Genomic DNA, 22171 nt, shown 5'->3' with positions numbered 1-22171 from the left:
TTATTGGTCAACTGAACTTGGCATACTCTGTCTGTTTTACACAACCACACAGTATCTGGACATCAGCTAAAAAAGAAATGAACGGCTCAGCTGGCGATGTCACACGAAATCCATCATTTATTTTCAACCAAACCAAATAAAGAAAATACATAAAACTGTTGGACTGTCAGAGACCCAGAAAAACAGGCTTTTCTGCAGGAAGATGTTGATGCTAAGTGATCACAGTCTGTCGAAGTGTGTTGAAATAAGCTTTTTCATGCAAAGAAAAAGACTAACCAGCACATTACACTAAAGAAATGTTCAAAGTGGGTCCGCACTTTGAAATCCTCCTTTCTGAATGTTCTGTTGTTTGAGATTTCTCTAAAAATACATTACTTTGCTGTGCATGTGAAAAATGATGAAGAACACTTTTCTTTAAAATAATTGATCCTGCATTGTACATTACTCTCCACAGGGCCTCAGAGAGACAATATGTGAAGTGTGTTGATATGTCTGTCCCTCAATCACAACAGTGTTATTTCATTTTCATTAGTGAGTGTGTCATAAATCTTGATGTGTGTTCATTAAAAATATTCCAAATGCTAGATACAGTAGGTACTGCTGGGACTTCAACAGCTGTTACACCTGTGCTGTTCCCATACTTATCTAATACACTGGGACTGACGTAGACAAAAGACACTTTAAAATATCAACAGGAACAAGCAGGTGATAATTGTGTATAATAAAAAGTATCCATGTTGTTACTGTTCACGGCATCGCTAATTATTTGATTATTACCTTTGTATTTGCACAATGAACATGAAAAGGAATAATTAATTTATAACAATTTTAAATAATGAATGTTGATCAAATGACCTTTGCACATCCCGTCGACTTTCTTCATTTAATAAATTACATTTGCTCAGAAAAGGAGTTTCGTCCCTGTTCATGTGAACTTAAAGTTAAAAAGAAGATACATAATTTTCATTTCAAACCATTTCTGCTTGATTGTCCTATATCTTCCACAGAGCTCAGTGAGACGGTATTTCAAGTGTTTTTGTTATCTGTTGTCTATTAACAGATTTCATATTTAATAGCGAGTTATTTGATAAAAGTTGAGGTTAGTATTCCTCACGACTCACATGTTAGATGTGTAGTGTACGGTTGTCTGGAACTGTTGTTACACCTGTGCTGTTCCCACATTTATCTGATAAACAGAGACTGAAAAAAACATGGAGACATGTTGCAATAGTTTGAATCACAAACAAGCAAGTGAAATACAGCATCTGTGGAATAAAAAACATCCCTGTTTTTACTGTTTAGCTAAGTCTTTGAATATTACATTTTGTACTTGCATGAATATTAAATGAATGTTGTATTACTTAATGCTAAAACATTTAATTTGAGCCACAGAACAATTAAAAACCTGACTTTAACTGTCCAGAATAGAGTATTCAAGTTGAGCACTAATCATTTCATATGCTTTGGATAAATGCATTAGCTAAGTAATGAAACATTACATTAAGGAAGTTATCACTTTTCAATTCTTGATTATAGTTCATGGATACGAGGACACTGACAGACAAGTGAGAGTAATGGTTGTTTATTTCAGGAAGCAGACATTCTGTTGCAGTGTACACAACCACAACAGCTGTACAAAGGTATTTGCCACAATGTGCAATGATGTCACCAGATCAGTTGTCGAGCAGCAATCTGAAAATACAGGAAGCAAAGGTTCAGCAGGTACAATGTACAGTAGTTAGGTCACTTCACCTTCATGTGACTGATGAGAGCAGCATGTGTACAGTTAGGAAGATCATGTTCCCACAGGCCTCCTCAGCAGGCTGCTGAAGGAGAACTCTGGGATGCTTTTTATTTTCTGGTCAATTCCACAGCAAAACAAGAATGGAGAGTCCTGAAAGCCTTGGTATATGACCAACACAGAGAGCAGCATCACTCATTAGATAATGCTTTAATACCAGAGGGGAAATTCAGTTTACTCACAGGAACAAGATGGAGTCACTCCTCTTCACATCTCAGGATTCTGAAAGTCAAGATTATTCAATTACTAGACCCTCCAAAAAACGCGATTCTGCAATCGCAGAATTTACCGCATAATCAGCAAAATGGCGCAGAATTTTAAAAGGCTGCATATTTATCAACAGGCCGCATAATCCCCGCATTTTTCCACACAAAGTTGAGAAAAAAATGTTTTCACTCGACGTGACGTCATCAGCTCGCGCATCACAGAATGTAAACAACACTGTATAGAGTGAACGTGTGGAGCTCACACGATAGAGAAAACACCAAGATGAAAAAATCTAATCCATCTCATTTACCGACGAACATTTCTACTAAAGACCGGGCAAAAAGTGGGGGGAAACTATTCTGCACCCCGTGCAGCTGTGTGTTGGAGCATAAGAGAAAATCGACGGTGGCGACCCACTTTGATTCATTCAAACATTCGAAAATGCTTTCTGCTGCTGCGGACAAGAAAGCCATTCAACTCACGTTCAGCGAGGCATCAACCTCCAAAACCCTTTCGAGGGCTACAAGAAACGAAGTGAGTAGCATACAAGATTGAAGCTGATCAGATAACGAACGAGTAAATGAAAACAGAATGAGGCGGAGAAGTGTGGGTGTGTGTGTGTGAGATTAAAATAGCCCAATTGCTTTTACAATAAATAAACATTGAATGTGTTTAATTGAATAGTAAAGGGGTTTAACGTTAGTGGCAGGTTGTGTGTGACAGAGAATAAATAAGACAGCCCAATATTTAAAAAAAATGTTATTCTTTTCCCCCGCATATTTCCGCATATTTCACAACTTCCCGCAATTTCACCGCATAAAAACCCCGCATGTTTAATCGCATAATCAAGGATTTTTGCCCGCGTTTTTCTGGAGGGTCTAAATTACATCGCAACTCATTATTGAACAGTTCTAAAGATGCAGATTATTTATTTCTCCTTTCATCTTTCAAAATAAGCACGTGTCCTGCAGTAATATCCCACAATGCTCATGGGAGTGGACATGTGGGTAAAGCGTAACCACAGATTTATTCTGTGAGGTATTTCCAACGACACGGCCCTATAGGTAAAGGTCAGTCGGGATAGACCTCAGTTCTGTGACAGTCATACACTCTCACCTCTGCTGTGACGCCCTGCTGCATCCTGGGAGGACAGCCTCTCATGCAGAACACCTGGAGGACAATAAGGAGTGTGTCAGCACATGCATTTCTGTCATATCATGATACCTTTAGATCAGTGTAATCTTATCGTGATCTAACAAAGGTTTAGGAGATTAGTATGCGAGTAGTTACCCAAGCTGGGCAGTTCCAGATAATAACCAAAATGTAAGAACTGCACCCCGAAGTAAATAATCATCATTTCATATGACTGAGTATTTCGGGAGGAATTTGCAACCCATCAACACATTTGGTTTTTCGCTGCACAAACACTTCAAGTGGAGATGATAACCAAAACATGACTTCTAATGAGAACTACCATATGGTGAATGGGCTGTGTGAGGAAGCTGGTTTATGCCAACTATCAAGAGGAAGACGTTTCTTTTTTGTTAAAGCGTCTCACTGGCATGTACTAAAGCCACCTGCATACGGCTTTTTAAAGTCAGCCTGCTTCTAATGACGTAATGTTTCAAATAACATACCAGGACTCCACACACAGGCAGCATGGAGACCAACGATGCCAGTTATTGAGTTTGTCTCGCACTGACTTATGAACTAACCAGCTGAGAAAGCAGCTGGCTGCAGATACCGTACAGTGCTGTAAGCAACAGGTGTTTTCAATCATTGGACAGATATCAGAATTGCAGGAAGACAAACCCACCTACTGCTTTCAAAAGTTCTGGAGTCTCAGGATTCTTGACTCAGGATTGTTCTGCCATCACAGCCACCTAAACACAGGAGACACATCAAGTCATCACAGTTACCAAACATCTCAACTTTAAACTCATTTTCCTGCATTTAACTTATTTGGTGGGCATCAAAATCTAACTGAACAAAATGACAAGTGCTATTTAAAGGTCCCATGTCATGCTTTTCTGGTTATTATCCGTTCCCTTGTGGGTTATGTAGATTTTTCTGCATGTAAACGGTCTGCAGTCACAAGCCCTCAAAGTACACCCTGTAGCGAGTAAAACTCTAACACAGAAAAGACCTGTCTATGCTGCCCCAGAACACCTCGTTGGAGATTTCTCTTTTTCCATTTTTTTCTTCCCGAGTATGGTGACGTAACCATGCCAGGACCAATGCGTGGAGCTCCTCACACTCAGCCTTATCTTTTCTCAGCTGCGGCTCCGTGGGTCTCCACTCACAGTTCGCCACACTCTCACGGGTGTGTGCTCAGGCTGAGTTCCACGATGTCTCGCAGACCCCACGCAGCAACCAGGAAATGACACCAGTAACCCAGCTCACACCGCCCCCTCCTCAAGCCTCAAAGGGCGGGGCAGCGAGCCCCGCAACGTCCCGCCAACACGGCATCCAAGTCCCCACACAGCATTATCATCCATTTGTCATTTCTGGTTGCTAACAAACTCCATTGTAACATAAACACACAACAGAGCACAGTGGGCTCATAGGGAGGGGGGGGGGGGGGGCGGGCAGGAGCTCCAACAAGCTGTTTAGGACAGAGAGTGAATGCACATACTATACAATTGAACAATGTAAATCTATTCTAGTATACCTCAACAATGGAATTATGATCAGTAGAAATGGCCATGACATGGGACCTTTAAAACATTTGAAAAGACCCCTTTCTTTCACCAGTTCGATTACCACATATCAAACACCAATCTCAGCCTCAGCATGGCCTAGTAAGTTGAAGGGTCCCTGCCTGTGCTGATACTCAATATGGCCTCATGTCTCTTTTTATCATGAGTCTTTCAGGGTTCAAGTTATGTGGGAGCCAATGGGAGCTGAGCTCCCACAAGGAGGGTCTGAGCTCCCACGGACGCAGTGAAATCATACATCTGTGGGGGTCGCCAATACATTACCAACAACCATTATTTTAAATCACAAATAATGTATGTGTCAATGTAACTAGTATTATTTACGTTAACGAGGCAAATAGGCTAAAAGAAAAACATGTTTTCCAAAAGAACTACGCATCTCTTGAATGAAAATATGCCTGCACTGCACCTCCAAGGTGCGCAATACATTATTGCGCAATATATGCCTGTGAGTGTGCTGCGCGACCGAGATGTTGTTTGTGTGTGTGTGTGCGCGTAGTTTAACCTTTTCATATTTAAGTTTGTAGCAATTAGAGGGCTGCTGCGTGCGTGCGTGCGTGGCACACATTAGTTTTAAAGACCCCCATAGAGCTCAGTTTATAACTCAAACCCTGGTCCTGTAGTAATATCCCACAATGCTCATGGCAGTGGACATTTGGTAAGAGGTAACAGTTGATGAGAGCAGCATGTGTACAGTTAGGAAGATCATGTTCCCAGAGGTCTCCTTCAGCAGGCTGCTGAAGGAGACCTCTGGGATGCTTTTTATTTTCTGGTCAATTCCACAGCAAAACAAGAATGGAGAGTCCTGAAAGCCTTGGTATATGACCAACACAGAGAGCAGCATCACTCATTAGATAATGCTTTAATACCAGAGGGGCAATTCAGTTTACTCACAGGAACAAGATGGAGTCACTCCTCTTCACATCTCAGGATTCTGAAAGTCAAGATTATTCAATTACATCCCAATTCATTATTTAACAGTTCTAAAGATGCAGCTTATTTATTTCTCCTTTAATCTTTCCAAATAAGCACGTGTCCTGCAGTAATATCCCACAATGCTCATGGGAGTGGACATGTGGGTAAAGCGTAACCACAGATTTATTCTGTGAGGCATTTCCAACGACACGGCCCTATAGGTAAAGGTCAGTCGGGATAGACCTCAGTTCTGTGACAGTCATACACTCACCTCTGCTGTGACGCCCTGCTGCATCCTGGGAGGACAGCCTCTGCTGCAGCATCCTGGGAGGACAGCCTCTGCTGCAGCATCCTGGGAGGACAGCCTCTGCTGCAGCATCCTGGGAGGACAGCCTCTGCTGCAGCATCCTGGGAGGACAATCTCTGCTGCAGCATCCTGGGAGGACAGCCTCTGCTTCAGCATCCTGGGAGGACAATCTCTGCTGCAGCATCCTGGGAGGACAGCCTCTGCTGCAGCACACCTGAAGAAGGCAGGCAGGACAGAGTGAGAACATGTTTGCAGCATTCATGTTTTATCATTACTTGACATGCATTTCTCCCTTTTGATGAAATTAGTTACATCTGCAGTGGTTTGCATGTACTATGTACAGACACAGGGTAAAGACATGGCTTTCTAATGAATAATGTTTCAACAAACATACCAGGACTCCACACACAGGCAGCATGGAGACCAACGATGCCAGTTTGTGAGTTTTGTCTCGCACTGACTTATGAACTAACCAGCTGAGAAAGCAGCTGGCTGCAGATACCGTACAGTGCTGTCATTACACAACATGTTTCACACTCTCCATATCACTCTCGACAGTTACTTTGAAAACATGGTTTGTTTTCCTCTTGGAATCTTGTGCATTTATAGCAGCCACCTGTTGGTTTAAACCCTCTTGTTAAGGGACGTACTTACATCATGCTGCAGTGTTGAAGGCCAGAGAGGACACCTGTTGAGGCAGAACTAAAGTTACTATGGGTTTCCATAAGCAGTGGCAGCAGAGAGACTGCTGTATTTTGTTCAGTTGGGCATCTCTCAATCACACTTCAGAGCAGTTGAACATTAAGCCAATCATCATGACACTTGAACAGTAACTGAATTCTGAAATGCAACTTACCAAGCTGTCCTTAAGGTTTCATCACCTGCCAAAGAACAAAGAATGTTTAAAGGACTGCCATAAACAAAAATATGTATATTTATAAATGTAACAGATGTCTTTTCTCATAAGTAACACTGCTACAACCAGCAGCAGTGGGTTGCAAGAGAATATTTGCTCTATGCACTGTATGAGCTCTACGGCCCACCTAACAGGACCAGAGCTCATACTGTGCCAAGCAGACAAGAAATGCATCAATCCCAACAGTACACATGTATTTGAGGAAAACAGTAATGTCGAGTAGCATGCCCAGGCTTGCTGTATTTAAAGAGGTGGAGTCTATTAAACTGACATGCTATGAAGTGGTTGATGACGTTTTGGATACCTCGGCAGCGAGGGCCACCCTTACCCTACCCCAGATCTTATAAAACAAGAGAATCAGGTCCAGATAACATTAAATGCAAACTAGTCGTTTATGAACTTTGTGCCAAAAACCTATGACAAGTCAAAGGTCCATGGAAGCCTGAAGGTTTAGGTTGTCAGGCTCTTGCAGTAAAAAAAAGAAGAAGCAGACCCCCGACTAGTTCCTGCGAGTTTCACGGTCTGATATGAAGTGATGACAGAACACACATGATATCTAAATTGGTTTCACCGTTTGTCTTTCTGACTGGACTTATCGTACGATAAATAAAAATGAACTCGATAACTTTCCTGACCTCGATAAATTGCCGTTTACATGCGTTTTTGTTTACATAAGGATGTGACCAGCATTATAGCCAGGCGTGCTGTGTCTGCCGGCCCGCCACGCTGTGTGTGAGATATATTTATATATATATATGAACGTGGAGGTGTTGTTTCCTTGTTTAGCGATACACAGCGAAACACAGCCAAACTCATCCTGAGCACACACAAAGTCACAGCCGAAGTAAAAACAATAAGTGTGGCTTGATATCGAGTAAGAAAAAGGTTGATAAACCCTGTGAGAATGGGTCTGCAGAGAGAATTTCGCCACGATACCAACTGTCTGTTATCATCCTGCAGCAGGGAGGAGAAATAAGCAGAGCTGCCTGCACTGAGTGTGTGTGTGTGTGTGTGAGGAAGCCCGTAGATTGGTCAATTTGGACCAATCAGCGGGGGCTTAACGTAACGGCTCCACGGACGTAACGGCTCCACGGATTGGTCCATTTGGTTCCGGGAAACGCATGACATCATGAGTTACCCGGAAGAATCAATGGACAGTGACGTATCTCCAACAAGGCGTTTTTGGGAGGTATTTTCTGTGTTAAGAGTTTTACTCGCTTCAGGGTGTACTTTGAGGGCTTTGACTCTGCAGACCGTTTACATGCATAAAAACCTTCATAACACACAAGGGGACGGGTAATAACCGGAAAAGCATGACATGGGACCTTTAACATCAGTGGGCCACTGCAAATGATGGTGAGAAGCTAAACTATCTATTAATGATGTCAATGACAGGGAGTGTGATTGTTGAAATAGGGCGTGAGCGGTCTTGCTGTTCAAAGAAGAATGACAACACTGTAGATCACCAACACTACGGTTTATTTTTTATTCACAGGCAAGTCAACGTTGTCGCAGTAAAAGTCCCAAGATAGCTCCTGGTGCAATAAAATGTTCCCTTTCAGTGTTTTACTATTATGTCTGATGTTTCTCTATTAATATTGCTGCTGCATTAATGTGTATGTTGCATGTTACTGCTGTAGATGTGTTTCCGAGCCGCTCCGATTACAACGAGAGTTACAACGAGAACGTGACGTCATATTTACACAAGACGGATCCTTTCTAGCCGTAACCGGTGGCCTTTGGTGACGACACGCGACGCAGAATAACTTTATAAAATAAAGTTGCCATACTTCGGATTACATTAACGACATCTGAATAATAATAATTTAAATAAATGTTATCAACTTTTAAAAAGGGAAAATACTCTCAGGTCCTTAAATAAACATTCTAAAGCCATGCCGCCAGTAAAGCAGTTTTGCATGCTACGTGCATCAGGACTGAAACTTTTGCACATCTGTATGAATGCAGTCTTCTCATTCATTTAACTCAACATACTATCCTCACCCAGCTAGAGGCCCCGCACGAGACAATATGCAATGCACTTAAGATGCCGGAGTATCAACTACACGAGGAGGAAAGGCTAACAGCCTTTCTAGCATTAAGCTAACTAGCAGCTACTGTGCTCAACCGGGACAACGTGGCGTCCACAACGTGAGCACGTCGCGTTTCACATGTCTTATTAAAATCCCACTAAAGTAACTTGACTTACACATGAGGACATGTTGTGCTGTGCCAGGTATTTTCAGCGAATATTTACCTTCTGCGTGTTTTCTGGACGACCAGGGGCCTCAGTGTTTTAGCGTGCACAACACGTGTTACCGAATAAAATGTGGGACGAACGAGAAACTGGTGAGAGGTGAAGTCCCTCCCCTTCCGGTTGAGCTCCATGGGAACTTATTTCGGAAAAGTTATGCATTGAAGTCAATGGAGAGAGAAAGATTATCTTTCGATCCCGTTTGAATTGTGCCACGAATTACACATATGATGTTTGTCAATTTAAAATATAATTTTACAAGTCAAAAAAATAAAAAAATGTGTCCTAAAACTGTGAAGTAACACTTTTTTTGTGTGAAACCGCTCAATGAACTACATCTCCGTGTCGCACCACACACACCAAGACGGCCGTCACGTTAGCACATTTGAGTCATTCTGGCTTGCAGACTTCTTCTTTTTTAAACTTGAGGCACAATTTCTCTTTCTTCTGAGAGACATAATCTCATTGCTCTCAAGATGCTTTTTGTTAAATCAACTCAGCAATAGTTGGTCAGCAAGTAATGTGTTTTTATTAGATGTACAGCACTTTGGCTCGACCAAAGTCTTGAACCAGCAAGACCAGCCTGGCCAGCTTCTCCAGCCTGGTAAACCAACTAAACCAGCCTAACACCAGCTAAAACCAGCCAAGCAACCCGGGAAACTGGCTATGGACGTTTGTTCACTTTCTTCTAGCTCTTATTATTATTTATAACATCTGTTTTTTTGTTTCCTCCATAGAGCTGAGTATGAGCGTTTCCCCTATTATCTATTACTCTGTCAAAGTAAGCCTGGTTTTTAACCTTCTTTAATGTTATATTGAACTGGTGTTTGAGCTGGCAACTATTATGTTGCGTTTGTTTTTTTGAAAAGAATACTGTCCTCTAGTGCTTTTTTATTTTTATTTTCTGTCAATAGTTTTCTTGTGTGCAGATTGTGGGCAATATAATTGACTAAGTGTTTGTGTTACAGGCTCCTCTTCCTCTGGGGGAACCTTTTCTGCTTTCAGTGTAGGGACTGCTCCGTGTGACACTTTAAAAGGGTGAGTAAGCTAACTCACTGTAATAATTGTGTAGAAGTTGTGCTTTGAGTAGTGCATGCTTTTGTTCTCTTTTTGTCCCTCACAGTTAGCAGGCATTGTGACCTAGTGGACCAGACCTGACCATATGAGGGGAAACCCACCATGTAATAGTGTAAAGTATAGTTTACCCGTTGACTGCTGAACATTGACATTTTAACATGTATATTTGTGAAATAAAGCTGCATTCTATTTGGTAATTCATGCCTCTGTCATTTTCCTTGTGAAGGGAAGCCCCACAATCTGCAAAACAACTTTGAATTTAGATTGAGGGTCCACAGGTTCCTCCATCCCCTCAACAGGAGTTGGTGTTGTCAGCTATTGAAAGGGGACCCCAGCCACAGAACCACATATGCATCAGAGAGGGTGTTTTCACAGTTGGCCTAATATATTATTGGTCAACTGAACTTGGCAACACTAAACACAACCACACCTTAAGCTAAGCAAAAACAGTCTACATGCTCACCTGGAGATGGCCCACTATATGGGTAATAGTCAAATGAGTGCCACAAGACCTTTCTATGACACTGAATAGGAACAGACCACAGCTCTGATTTAGTAGATCTTGCTGACCAACTATTGCTGGGTTGATTTAACAAAAAGCATCTTTAAATTGAGATTATGTTTCTCAGAAGAAAGAGAAACTGTGCCATTTGAGGGGTCACGAGAGTGGAAAAGTGCTTTATAAATGCTGCCAATTGACCATATACACTATTTCTATCTCCTTCCCTCCTTCCTTTCCATGATCTTTGAACTGAAGCTGATACTCTAGTTTTGGGTTATTTTGGGAGTTTAAACTTGTAATACTGTTGTCCAGGGTGTGGTCCGTTTGCATTAGTCAACAATGCACAGAAGGATTGTGGGCACTTTTGTTTCACCCGGTTATTTTCCAGTAACTCTTCAATCAAATAACACACAAAGGAAAAACCCAAGAAGTTTGACTTTATTTTGAAAATGATAATCAATTTGAATACTTTAGATTGTTTTTGTTTCCCAACGAAAAACAATAATCATACATTTTATATGAATTGCATTGAAATCTGAGACGCAGGTGATGATAAACATGTCTGTTACCATGCTGCCACTTTTCTAGTTTCACGCCATGCCATGCCACTACGGTATATTGAATAGTGCTATATATATATTATACTCTGTAATCTTAACTATATCTGATAGCTCAAGCCCTCCTTTCGTTAGTCTTCCTTTAAAACAACAGAGAGAATGAATGCCTTGTTTATCAGAAAATAGTACTGTTGAGTACATTTTAGGTTTGTACGTTTATGTCCATGTGAAAGATAAACATGATAAGTAGTGTCCCTGTCCATTAAACACCTGTTGTTCCCATAACCAGAAAAAGAGTGATGGTACTTTTCCCAATAAATCATGTCGCTAAGACTAGGCTCATCACTTTGAAGCATTCCTAAATCAAATCTGTGCAAAAGTTAATGTTTATTGAACAAAATAACACAAACAATAACCAAAGCAGGACTATACGGTCAACAGAAAAGAGCAAGTTCAGCCCGTTGGTCATCCACACACCAGGTGCCGTAAATACCTGACTACATCCATGTGATCATTGAATGATATACAACTGTGTGTGGTTCAAACAAATAAGTATAATACCAGGAATAATAAGCAACGGCTAAAATCTGTGGATCAAAATGTTATAATAATGCATCATCAATATTATTTACTAAATGTATTTATGATATTTAAAAGAAGGGGTAGAAATAATTCCTTTGATTAACCCCTGGAGCGACCACTGTGAATATGGAACATTCATGAAAATAAAGGTTAGACGAAAGGACTTCTGTTCACACACATATACAAGTTTACATCTGTGTCTTTATTGTTATCATGTTAACAAAACAGGTGATCACGTAACATCTCAGCTGCTAAGGACAAGTTGTGCGAGATGCACAAACTGAGGGAAAAGTTGCTGAACAAGGCACATCATTCCACATCCCTCGAAAGTTGTTGACTACACAGTCTTCACCTCGTCCCCTGTTGTTTGGTTCTCCTCTATACCAAAAGAAATACTTGGCTACAGACCCATCAGACCACATCCATCTTCCTTCTTTGGCGATGTCATGGAGTCCGATCCATGTTGCTCCCTCAGCAGGGTCAGAGCTTTTGATCAGGAATTTGACAAAATCCTCTTCCTCTCTACTGTGGATAGACAGCAGGTTGCCTCCCTGGGACACACAGTAGAGCTCTGCATCAGCCCAGGTCCTCTCTGTGTTGAAGTACTTGTAGCAGCGGCCGTTGAAGGAGAACCAGAAGGAGGGACAGGTGTCTTGCTGTTGCTCCATTTGAGGGTCATCTGAAGAAGACACAGCACCCAGAGCCAGGCCCAACAGGAAGAGGAAAACCAGCATGATGATGATGTCACCGTCTCTGTCTGTTAAAGTTGCACTGAACCGTTGGAGAGGATGGAGATTGTGAAGCTTCAAGTGACAGGCTGCTTCTTATATTGTATATGTGTGGGAATGTGATGTCATTGTCACGTGACGTGATCACATGACCGGTGACCGGTAAAATGTAAGTTATAAAAGTTTTTCCGGCAGTTTCAGAAAACCTTTCTCTTGGCTGCACGCTCACCGTTATCTCCCTCAAGGTAGGACTCGCGGGTTTAAGGTGGTTTTATGGTCTTTTCAATGAACCTATGGAAGGGTCTCAGGTCAGATTGGATTTCATTAGGGCGAGGGCAAGATACGCTTAGACCAAATTAGCTGGTCAACCAGCCTGACCAGCTAAGTTGACCAGCTTGGCTGGTTTAGAGGGGTTTTGGACACTTTAGCTGGCCAGGATAGCTGGTTTAGCTGGTTTAGCTGGTGCACCAGCTAAACCAGCTAAACCAGCCAAACCAGCTAAACCAGCCATCCAGGCCAGCTAAGAAAAACAGCATAGACCAGCATAGTATGCTGGTCACCAGCATCCATCTATCACCAGTTTATGTTTAATAATAGTATTAAATATACCATGCTGGAAGCTTACCAGGACTCCAGGTGACCAGCATACATTGTTTAAATACTGGTGTGATTATTTAAACTAGAAAACATAAATATATTACAAAGATTCATTGTGTCATGTATTCTGGTATCTACCAAAATAAAGACATTGTATAGTGTTCATAACAGTATTTCAATTTAATAAATGGCAATAAATAGCTAGTTAATATAATAAAATACACAGTAACAATACAAATAACAACCAACCTGCAAATCAACGTACACATCAAAAATAAATATATTAGCTAAAACGGGTTCATTTGTTTTTAAATAAAAGCAATAAATATAATTCAATATTTAAATGGTAACAAAAACAGTAACACTATGTATGATAAGAAAAAGGCAACAAAGAAAGTGTTTTTTGTTTTTCCTTGTTCATTTCCATAATGTTTCCCGTTGTGTAGCGTCCAGCCTTTCCCAATCTGGCCTGCACTTCTGTCTGTTGAAGCCACTTCTTGAAGCAAACTGAAAAGAAATGTACAGATATAAGTACAGTGTAAAAAGAAAACTTGACATTTACGTTAACATTTGGGCTGCTGTGGTTGCCAGAACCGTTAAAGTATGGTAAAATACATTACAAATTGCAGTACAACAATTGCTTACGGTGAATTACAATGGCAAAAAAAAATAGAGCTAGTGTACACGGTGCAGCTGAATTATCTGGGAAATAGAAGAATCGGATCAGGGTTCGGTATTGGCAGACAATCAATATCAAATGAATCGGATCATTATTAGCATCAGCACTTAATCACCTTTGTCGACTTGCAGCCTAAATATAAAGATAACTCCACTCCTCTCCTACCACTCTTACCTCTAATGAGCCTTGGTAGAACTAGTGTCGGAGTCATAGGGTCCAGGACTGACTGAAGACATGTGGAACAGAGTCATAGGGTCCAGAACTGACTGAAGACATGTGGAACAGAGTCATAGGGTCCAGGACTGACTGAAGACGTGTGGAACAGTCATAGAGTCCAGAACTGACTGAAGACATGTGGAACAGAGTCATAGGGTCCAGGACTGACTGAAGACATGTGGAACAGAGTCATAGGGTCCAGGACTGACTGAATGTATGTGGAACAGAGTCATAGGGTCCAGGACTGACTGAAGACATGTGGAACAGAGTCATAGGGTCCAGGACTGACTGAAGACATGTGGAACAGAGTAATAGGGTCCAGAACTGACTGAAGACATGTGGGACAGAGTCATAGGGTCCAGAGCTGACTGAAGACATGTGGAACAGTCATAGGGTCCAGGACTGACTGAAGACGTGTGGAACAGTCATAGGGTCCAGAATTGACTGAAGACATGTGGAACAGTCATAGGGTCCAGAACTGACTGAAGACATGTGGAACAGAGTCATAGGGTCCAGGACTGACTGAAGACATGTGGGACAAAGGACAGTCATGGTTCCATGTACAGGGAACTGGAACTTCGAACAGGTGTTTTCAACCTTTCTGCCTGAAGATTCACAAGTTCTTGATCAGGTGTTTGATGTGGGCTGGCATGATCCTTTCTGCAGCGATAAATAAAGAAAACATTGTTAATAATAGTAATGATGGTAACAATAATAATATTAGTATAACTATTTATATAGCACTTAAACAATTGCAAAGTGATTCTCACAACAAAAATAAAGAACAAAACAATACCAACAATAAAAAAACAAATGATTATAGGAATGTTAAGAGACAAAGAAATGATGAACATTCTGAGAGGCCGACTACAAAAGGTAGACTCAATGGCTCTTGATGACATCAATGAGCAGTCCCAATAGATGCTGTTATATAAAAAGAAATAGAATAGGTCCAGATTTCTTTTATTTTGTGTTGGATGATTTGTTTTATTGATTGCTTATGGATGTTAAGATGTGTTTTACAATTATAACAAAAATATTATTGTAATTGGAATCAAAAAGATTGCAAATCATAGTTTTAATAAAATCACTAGCAATATAGGATTTATTCAACAGCAGTAAAGCATTAAGTTGCTAAATTAACGTACACTGAACTGTAAAACTTACCACTATTTAGGAAAGGATCAGAATCAGAAGGATTGACTAGTAGGACAGCGAAGAGGTGGAGAAGGTCTCTGTCATGTACAACCATTGGTAGATGTTACACCTGAAAGAAAGATAAGGAAATAAGACAACACAGGAGGACAAACATTTTCTTAAGTAAAAGACCAAATCATGTCAAGCTTTAACCTGAGCCTGTTTTTTCAGTCTTTACAATGCACTGTTGGAAATTACATTCCAAAGGCTAAATTCAAACTCAATACCATAAATAACTGGGTACCAAAGTGCTTTACCTGATTGAACACGTTCCACACCATCCGGCTGGGCCTTTTGCTGCATATCATCTCCTCCCTCTCTCTCTCTGGTGTTAGGTTCCAGTAGATCTCTATTATCCAATAAAACTGAAATTCCCCAAAAAATCATATTAAAAAAAGTTTAAAACAATAACTTGCTTTTGGCATTGAAATGGATTAGAATCTCACCTTTTTACCTGGATGTCAGGAAGGCCAGGAAGTCGTTCCCTTCATGTCCACAACCAGTCATAGGAGTTCAAATGCAAAGCCTGACTGATGACAAGAGCGGGAGACTTACATTTTACAATTATATTTTAAATTAGTACCAGAGCAGTGTGTACATAGGCCCTGTACGACGTGCAAATAACAGATCAAATCCCAGATGGACTCACACACTTTGGTGATGTCCTCATCTGATGTTTCATTTTTTAGCAGCAAAGTAACATTACTCAAAGTACATGTCGGACCCAACTCATTTACAGTATGTTTTGCATCTCCTCAACAATGGTCTGTATCATTGAGTAGAAAAAAAATTGTCCCTACAATTTCAGGTAGATTAACACACATTTGTAAGAAAAGTTTACAATGAAGCATTCTCTTTGTATTAAGCTAGCTGCCACATAAAGTACAGCTTAACATGCTAACCTTTGGGGAGCTACAGTTAGCTAACTTCATGTTCAACACAAAACCTCTAATGGCATTACATTGACAATTTTAAACAAAACGTAAGTCTCTCAACTTGTAAGATAACGTTAAGTTAACTTACCCTTAAACAAACCCTTAAATAACTACATCACGTTTTTCAGGGGAAAAACAAACTGCAGAAAATGTGAGCTGCTAACGGTTGTTAGCTAAGACAGCTAGCTCTTGTTAAGGGAAGTAACATTAGCCTACTAGCAAACGTAAGGTTAAAGGGGAGCTATCATGCAAAATTCACTTTTGTACGTCTTTTATACATGATATTTAGCTGTCCTTTCAGGTCCCTCCCCTTTTGGGAGCGTAGGGCAAAATTAGGAGGGAATTCCGTCTCGTAGCTTTTGTGCACTGTTTTGAAATGCAGCTCCTAAATTACCCTTCTTCAATAAAGCCACACTCGCATTGCAGATGAGACAGATGGACTTTGAATTGGAATAGATAAAAAAAAAATCCTCCTCCCACTCGGAGTGAAAATTATATATTTGGGGCTTTTTTGCATCTGCCATAATTGCTGTCTTGTGTGTGTGCGGACTGTCACTCCTGTTGACACGGACAACGTCAGCGAAATAGTGCCCACTGCCCACCAGCCACGCCCCGACACATGGGGTGACGCCGGCCAATTGCAAAGCTTTGATGCGTTCAAGTGCATTATTCTGGCACAGGAAGATTATGTTACAGGACATTAACGATAAAACAGAATATTGTTGTTCTATTTTTAGACACATCTCGCGATCGACTGGGAATCTCCCCGCGAACCTTCTTTTTAACGAGTTGCTGCTCTTGTTCTGAAATCTTCGCTCGCGCTGAACACTCACAACATGTCACTCCCACGTGGCCGGGTGGGCTTTTAGGGAGGGGCGAAAGCGCACCCAGCAAAATAATCGTATTTTGTCAATTATGCTGTTTTCATAATCGTCGCAAGCCATAATCGTAATCGCGATTAAAATACGATTAATTGCCCAGCCCTATTCCTCGGTTATCGCTCCTTATCGCTCCTTATCGCTCCTCGATCCTCCATCCTCCATCCTCGGTCCTCCGGCGGAAATAAGCGCCATGGGACGCTACTCAAGATGGCGTAGACAAATCAACTTCCGGTGATACAGAGGAGCGAGGAGCGAGTAAATGAAAATAACCGACCTGAGACGCAGCCCGGGCCTCAATTATATGCCTGCAGCTAGTCCAAAACGCAGCTGCATAATAGGCGGATTTTGAGGGGGGGCAGGGGGGCCATTGCCCCCCCTAGTGGCTGAAATATGTTACAGCATTACTACGTCTAAAACTGTTCCAATACAAATATTTCGTATATCAATATTTTAATAGATGTAATAAAATGATTGTTACAATACAAATCTGAATAATATCATGTTTTGTTTTAAATCATTTCATTTTTGAGCAGTCGCATGTTGTGACGTGTGTGTGTGACGTGTGAGGTTAAGGACACATTTCCCTCACTTTTTTTGCATACAAGTGATTCAGCTATTGTATTACAAGAATTAGCAGTAATGGGTATTCGGCGATTACCTAACCCGAAAGACGGTTAAAAAGGACAGCTATCCAAATCTATACAAGATGCTCGTTGGCACTGACTCTGCCTATCGGATCTGCCACCTCTGAGAGAAGTTTTTCTGCAATGAGGAGAATTCGGAACAGGCTGCGGTCAACGATGGGAGGAACAAGATTTTCCTCAATTGCGGTTCTTCAAATTGAGGATGACATAACCACACAGCTGTCACCTGAGGGGATAGTGGAGTCGACATATATGCGGAACGTAAAAAAAGGCTTCTACTTCTGCACTAAGGTAGGACACTGGTTAATAATATTGTAGCGTGATCAAGTAACCAAGGGATATAGGCCTAGTATCAAATAAGTATAAGATGTGCAAAGTTATGATACGTTTTACAGTTATGTAATGCACTGTTGTTGGGGGGAAAGACCGCCCCTTCCATATGAGCATGAGGCGTGCATGACGGGACGAGGTATGTTCGTATGTGGAAAAGTCATACAGTGCGGTGAATGCTGGCTTTATTGCTACTGTATCCGTAGCACCCCACGCAATAGTTGGGACTGTGTACTGATGTCAGTAAAAAAGGTTTGCCCCCCCAAGCGCAAATGTCAAACTCCGCCTATGAGCTGCACGTCTTCTGACTGGCCACAAAAAGCGTGACCACATCACCCCAATTCTGGCCTCACTACACTGGCTTCAGTTCCGAATTGATTTTAAAATCCTTTTATTTGTTTTCAAAGCCCTAAATGGGCTGGCTCCTGCCTATATAGCCAAACTCCTCCATCGCTACACCCCAGCCAGAGCTTTAAGGTCTGCTGACCAGCTGTTGCTGATAGTGCCCAAGACCAGGCTCAAAACCTGAGGTCACCGAGCCTTCGCAGCAGCTGGACTCAGGCTCTGGAATAATCTGCCCCTCCACGTGAGGTCGGCCCGGACACTAGGGGTTTTTAAATCCTCACTAAAGACTCACTTCTTCTCCCTGGCCTTCTAGTCAGAGCGGAGCACGACACCTGACTATTCCCTGTGTTTTTGTTTTTTATATTTCTGTTGTAAATTATTGTCTTTTATTGAGATAGTAATGTGTTTTTATTACATGTACAGCACTTTGGCTCGACCAAAGTCTTGAACCAGCAAGACCAGCCTGACCAGCTTGTCCAGCCTGGTAAACCAACTAAACCAGCCTAACACCAGCTAAAACTAGCCAAGCAACCCGGGAAACTGGCTATGGACGTTTGTTCACTTTCTTCTAGCTCTTATTATTATTTATAACATCTGTTTTTTTGTTTCCTCCATAGAGCTGAGTATGAGCATTTCCCCTATTATCTATTACTCTGTCAAAGTAAGCCTGGTTTTTAACCTTCTTTAATGTTATATTGAACTGGTGTTTGAGCTGGCAACTATTATGTTGCGTTTGTTTTTAAAAAAGAATACTGTCCTCTAGTGCTTTTTTATTTTTATTTTCTGTCAATAGTTTTCTTGTGTGCAGATTGTGGGCAATATAATTGACTAAGTGTTTGTGTTACAGGCTCCTCCTCCTCTGGGGGAACCTTGTCTGCTTTCAGTGTAGGGACTGCTCCGTGTGACACTTTAAAAGGGTGAGTAAGCTAACTCACTGTAATAATTGTGTAGAAGTTGTGCTTTGAGTAGTGCATGCTTTTGTTCTCTTTTTGTCCCTCACAGTTAGCAGGCATTGTGACCTCGTGGACCAGACCTGCCCATATGAGGGGAAACCCACCATGTAATAGTGTAAAGTATAGTTTACCCGTTGACTGCTGCTGTTTGTACATTTTAACATGTATATTTGTGAAATAAAGCTGCATTCTATTTGGTAATTCATTCCTCTGTCATTGTCCTTGTGAAGGGAAGCCCCACAATCTGCAAAACAACTTTGGATTTAGATTGAGGGTCCACAGGTTCCTCCATCCCCTCAACAGGAGTTGGTGTTGTCAGCTATTTAAAGGTGACCCCAGCCACAGTACCACATATGCATCAGAGAGGGTGTTTTCACTGTTGGCCTAATATATTATTGGTCAACTGAACTTGGCAACACTAAACACAACCACACCTTAAGCTAAGCAAAAACAGTCTACATGCTCACCTGGAGATGGCCCACTATATGGGTAATAGTCAAATGAGTGCCACAAGACCTTTCTATGACACTGAATAGGAACAGACCACAGCTCTGATTTAGTAGATCTTGCTGACCAACTATTGCTGGGTTGATTTAACAAAAAGCATCTTTAAATTGAGATTATGTTTCTCAGAAGAAAGAGAAACTTTGCCATTTGAGGGGTCACGAGAGTGGAAAAGTGCTTTATAAATGCTGCCAATTTACCATATACACTATTTCTATCTCCTTCCCTCCTTCCTTTCCATGATCTTTGAACTGAAGCTGATACTCTAGTTTTGGGTTATTTTGGGAGTTTAAACTTGTTATACTGTTGTCCAGGGTGTGGTCCGTTTGCATTAGTCAACAATGCACAGAAGGATTGTGGGCACTTTTGTTTCACCCGGTTATTTTCCAGTAACTCTTCAATCAAATAACACACAAAGGAAAAACCCAAGAAGTTTGACTTTTTTTTAAAAATGATGATCAATTTGAATAATTTAGATTGTTTTTGTTTCCCAACGAAAAACAATAATCATACATTTTATATGAATTGCATTGAAATCTGAGACGCAGGTGATGATAAACATGTCTGTTACCATGCTGCCACTTTTCTAGTTTCACACCATGCCATGCCACTACGGTATATTGAATAGTGCTATATATATATTATACTCTGTAATCTTAACTATATCTGATAGATCAAGCCCTCCTTTCGTCAGTCTTCCTTTAAAACAACAGAGAGAATGAATGCCTTGTTTATCAGAAAATAGTACTGTTGAGTACATTTTAGGTTTGTACGTTTATGTCCATGTGAAAGATAAACATGATAAGTAGTGTCCCTGTCCATTAAACACCTGTTGTTCCCATAACCAGAAAAAGAGTGATGGTACTTTTCCCAATAAATCATGTCGCTAAGACTAGGCTCATCACTTTGAAGCATTCCTAAATCAAATCTGTGCAAAAGTTAATGTTTATTGAACAAAATAACACAAACAATAACCAAAGCAGGACTATACGGTCAACAGAAAAGAGCAAGTTCAGCCCGTTGGTCATCCACACACCAGGTGCCGTAAATACCTGACTACATCCATGTGATCATTGAATGATATACAACTGTGTGTGGTTCAAACAAATAAGTATAATACCAGGAATAATAAGCAACGGCTAAAATCTGTGGATCAAAATGTTATAATAATGCATCATCAATATTATTTACTAAATGTATTTATGATATTTAAAAAAAGGGGTAGAAATAATTCCTTTGATTAACCCCTGGAGCGACCAGTGTGAATATGAAACATTCATGAAAATAAAGGTTAGACGAAAGGACTTCTGTTCACACACATATACAAGTTTACATCTGTGTCTTTATTGTTATCATGTTAACAAAACAGGTGATCACGTAACATCTCAGCTGCTAAGGACAAGTTGTGCGAGATGCACAAACTGAGGGAAAAGTTGCTGAACAACGCACATCATTCCACATCCCTCGAAAGTTGTTGACTACACAGTCTTCACCTCGTCTCCTGTTGTTTGGTTGTCCTCTATACCAAAATAAATACTTGGCTACAGACCCATCAGACCACATCCATCTTCCTTCTTTGGCGATGTCATGGAGTCCGATCCATGTTGCTCCCTCAGCAGGGTCAGAGATTTTGATCAGGAATTTGACAAAATCCTCTTCCTCTCTACTGTGGATAGACAGCAGGTTGCCTCCCTGGGACACACAGTAGAGCTCTGCATCAGCCCAGGTCCTCTCTGTGTTGAAGTACTTGTAGCAGCGGCCGTTGAAGGAGAACCAGAAGGAGGGACAGGTGTCTTGCTGTTGCTCCATTTGAGGGTCATCTGAAGAAGACACAGCACCCAGAGCCAGGCCCAACAGGAAGAGGAAAACCAGCATGATGATGATGTCACCGTCTCTGTCTGTTAAAGTTGCACTGAACCGTTGGAGAGGATGGAGATTGTGAAGCTTCAAGTGACAGGCTGCTTCTTATATTGTATATGTGTGGGAATGTGATGTCATTGTCACGTGATGTGATCACATGACCGGTGACCGGTAAAATGTAAGTTATAAAAGTTTTTCCGGCAGTTTCAGAAAACCTTTCTCTTGGCTGCACGCTCACCGTTATCTCCCTCAAGGTAGGACTCGCGGGTTTAAGGTGGTTTTATGGTCTTTTCAATGAACCTATGGAAGGGTCTCAGGTCAGATTGGATTTCATTAGGGCAAGGGCAAGATACGCTTAGACCAAATTAGCTGGTCAACCAGTCTGACCAGCTAAGTTGACCAGCTTGGCTGGTTTAGAGGGGTTTTGGACACTTTAGCTGGCCAGGATAGCTGGTTTAGCTGGTTTA

General features: G+C 41.2%; 2 protein-coding genes and 1 long non-coding RNA gene across 25 annotated transcripts in view; all 3 read right to left on the bottom strand.

Annotated features, from left to right (window-relative positions):
* Positions 1-9240, bottom strand: part of LOC307028377 (uncharacterized protein) — a 33585-nt gene extending 24345 nt beyond the window's left edge. For 3 of the 22 annotated variants that reach the window (XR_013804965.1, XR_013804966.1, XR_013804967.1), the window contains exons 1-8: positions 9121-9229; positions 6804-6828; positions 6602-6635; positions 5912-6161; positions 5620-5659; positions 3825-3891; positions 3125-3178; positions 1122-1200 (exon numbers count right to left, since the gene is read on the bottom strand). Coding sequence is in view for 2 of the 22 variants with exons in the window: in XM_079663341.1 (XP_079519467.1) it covers positions 5652-5659; positions 5912-6161; positions 6602-6635; positions 6804-6828; positions 9073-9076 (321 nt within the window). In the remaining 20 variants the exon portion in view is untranslated. Of the gene's footprint in view, positions 1-1121; positions 1201-1566; positions 1693-1983; positions 2024-3124; positions 3179-3824; positions 3892-5619; positions 5660-5911; positions 6162-6601; positions 6636-6803; positions 6829-9072 lie in introns of those variants that run through there. The other 19 variants (XR_013804956.1, XR_013804957.1, XR_013804958.1 and 16 more) reach the window with 15 other exon arrangements.
* Positions 9241-12148: 2908 nt separating this feature from the next.
* LOC307028378 lies at positions 12149-16411 on the bottom strand. 2 transcript variants are annotated; one of them, XR_013804980.1, is made up of 6 exons: positions 16276-16411; positions 15699-15782; positions 15510-15617; positions 15223-15322; positions 14579-14715; positions 12149-13667 (listed from the first exon to the last, which is right to left on the bottom strand). It is a non-coding gene; the product is annotated as an uncharacterized lncRNA (long non-coding RNA). The 2 variants fall into 2 exon arrangements; XR_013804981.1 differs by having other exon boundaries at positions 15707-15782.
* A 4724-nt stretch (positions 16412-21135) lies between these two features.
* On the bottom strand, positions 21136-21719 carry LOC307027970 (galactose-specific lectin nattectin-like; the record flags this gene model as incomplete). The annotated part of the gene is made up of 2 exons (XM_079662662.1): positions 21136-21151; positions 21394-21719. The coding sequence occupies 2 exons, from the start codon at positions 21717-21719 to the stop codon at positions 21136-21138; spliced, it is 342 nt and encodes a 113-aa protein (XP_079518788.1).
* Between the last annotated feature and the right edge of the window lie 452 nt (positions 21720-22171).

The sequence above is a fragment of the Notothenia rossii genome (genome assembly GCF_949606895.1).
Source record: "Notothenia rossii genome assembly, chromosome: 2".
Lineage (NCBI taxonomy): Eukaryota > Metazoa > Chordata > Actinopteri > Perciformes > Nototheniidae > Notothenia > Notothenia rossii.
This window is presented reverse-complemented; position numbering and strand designations above follow the sequence as displayed.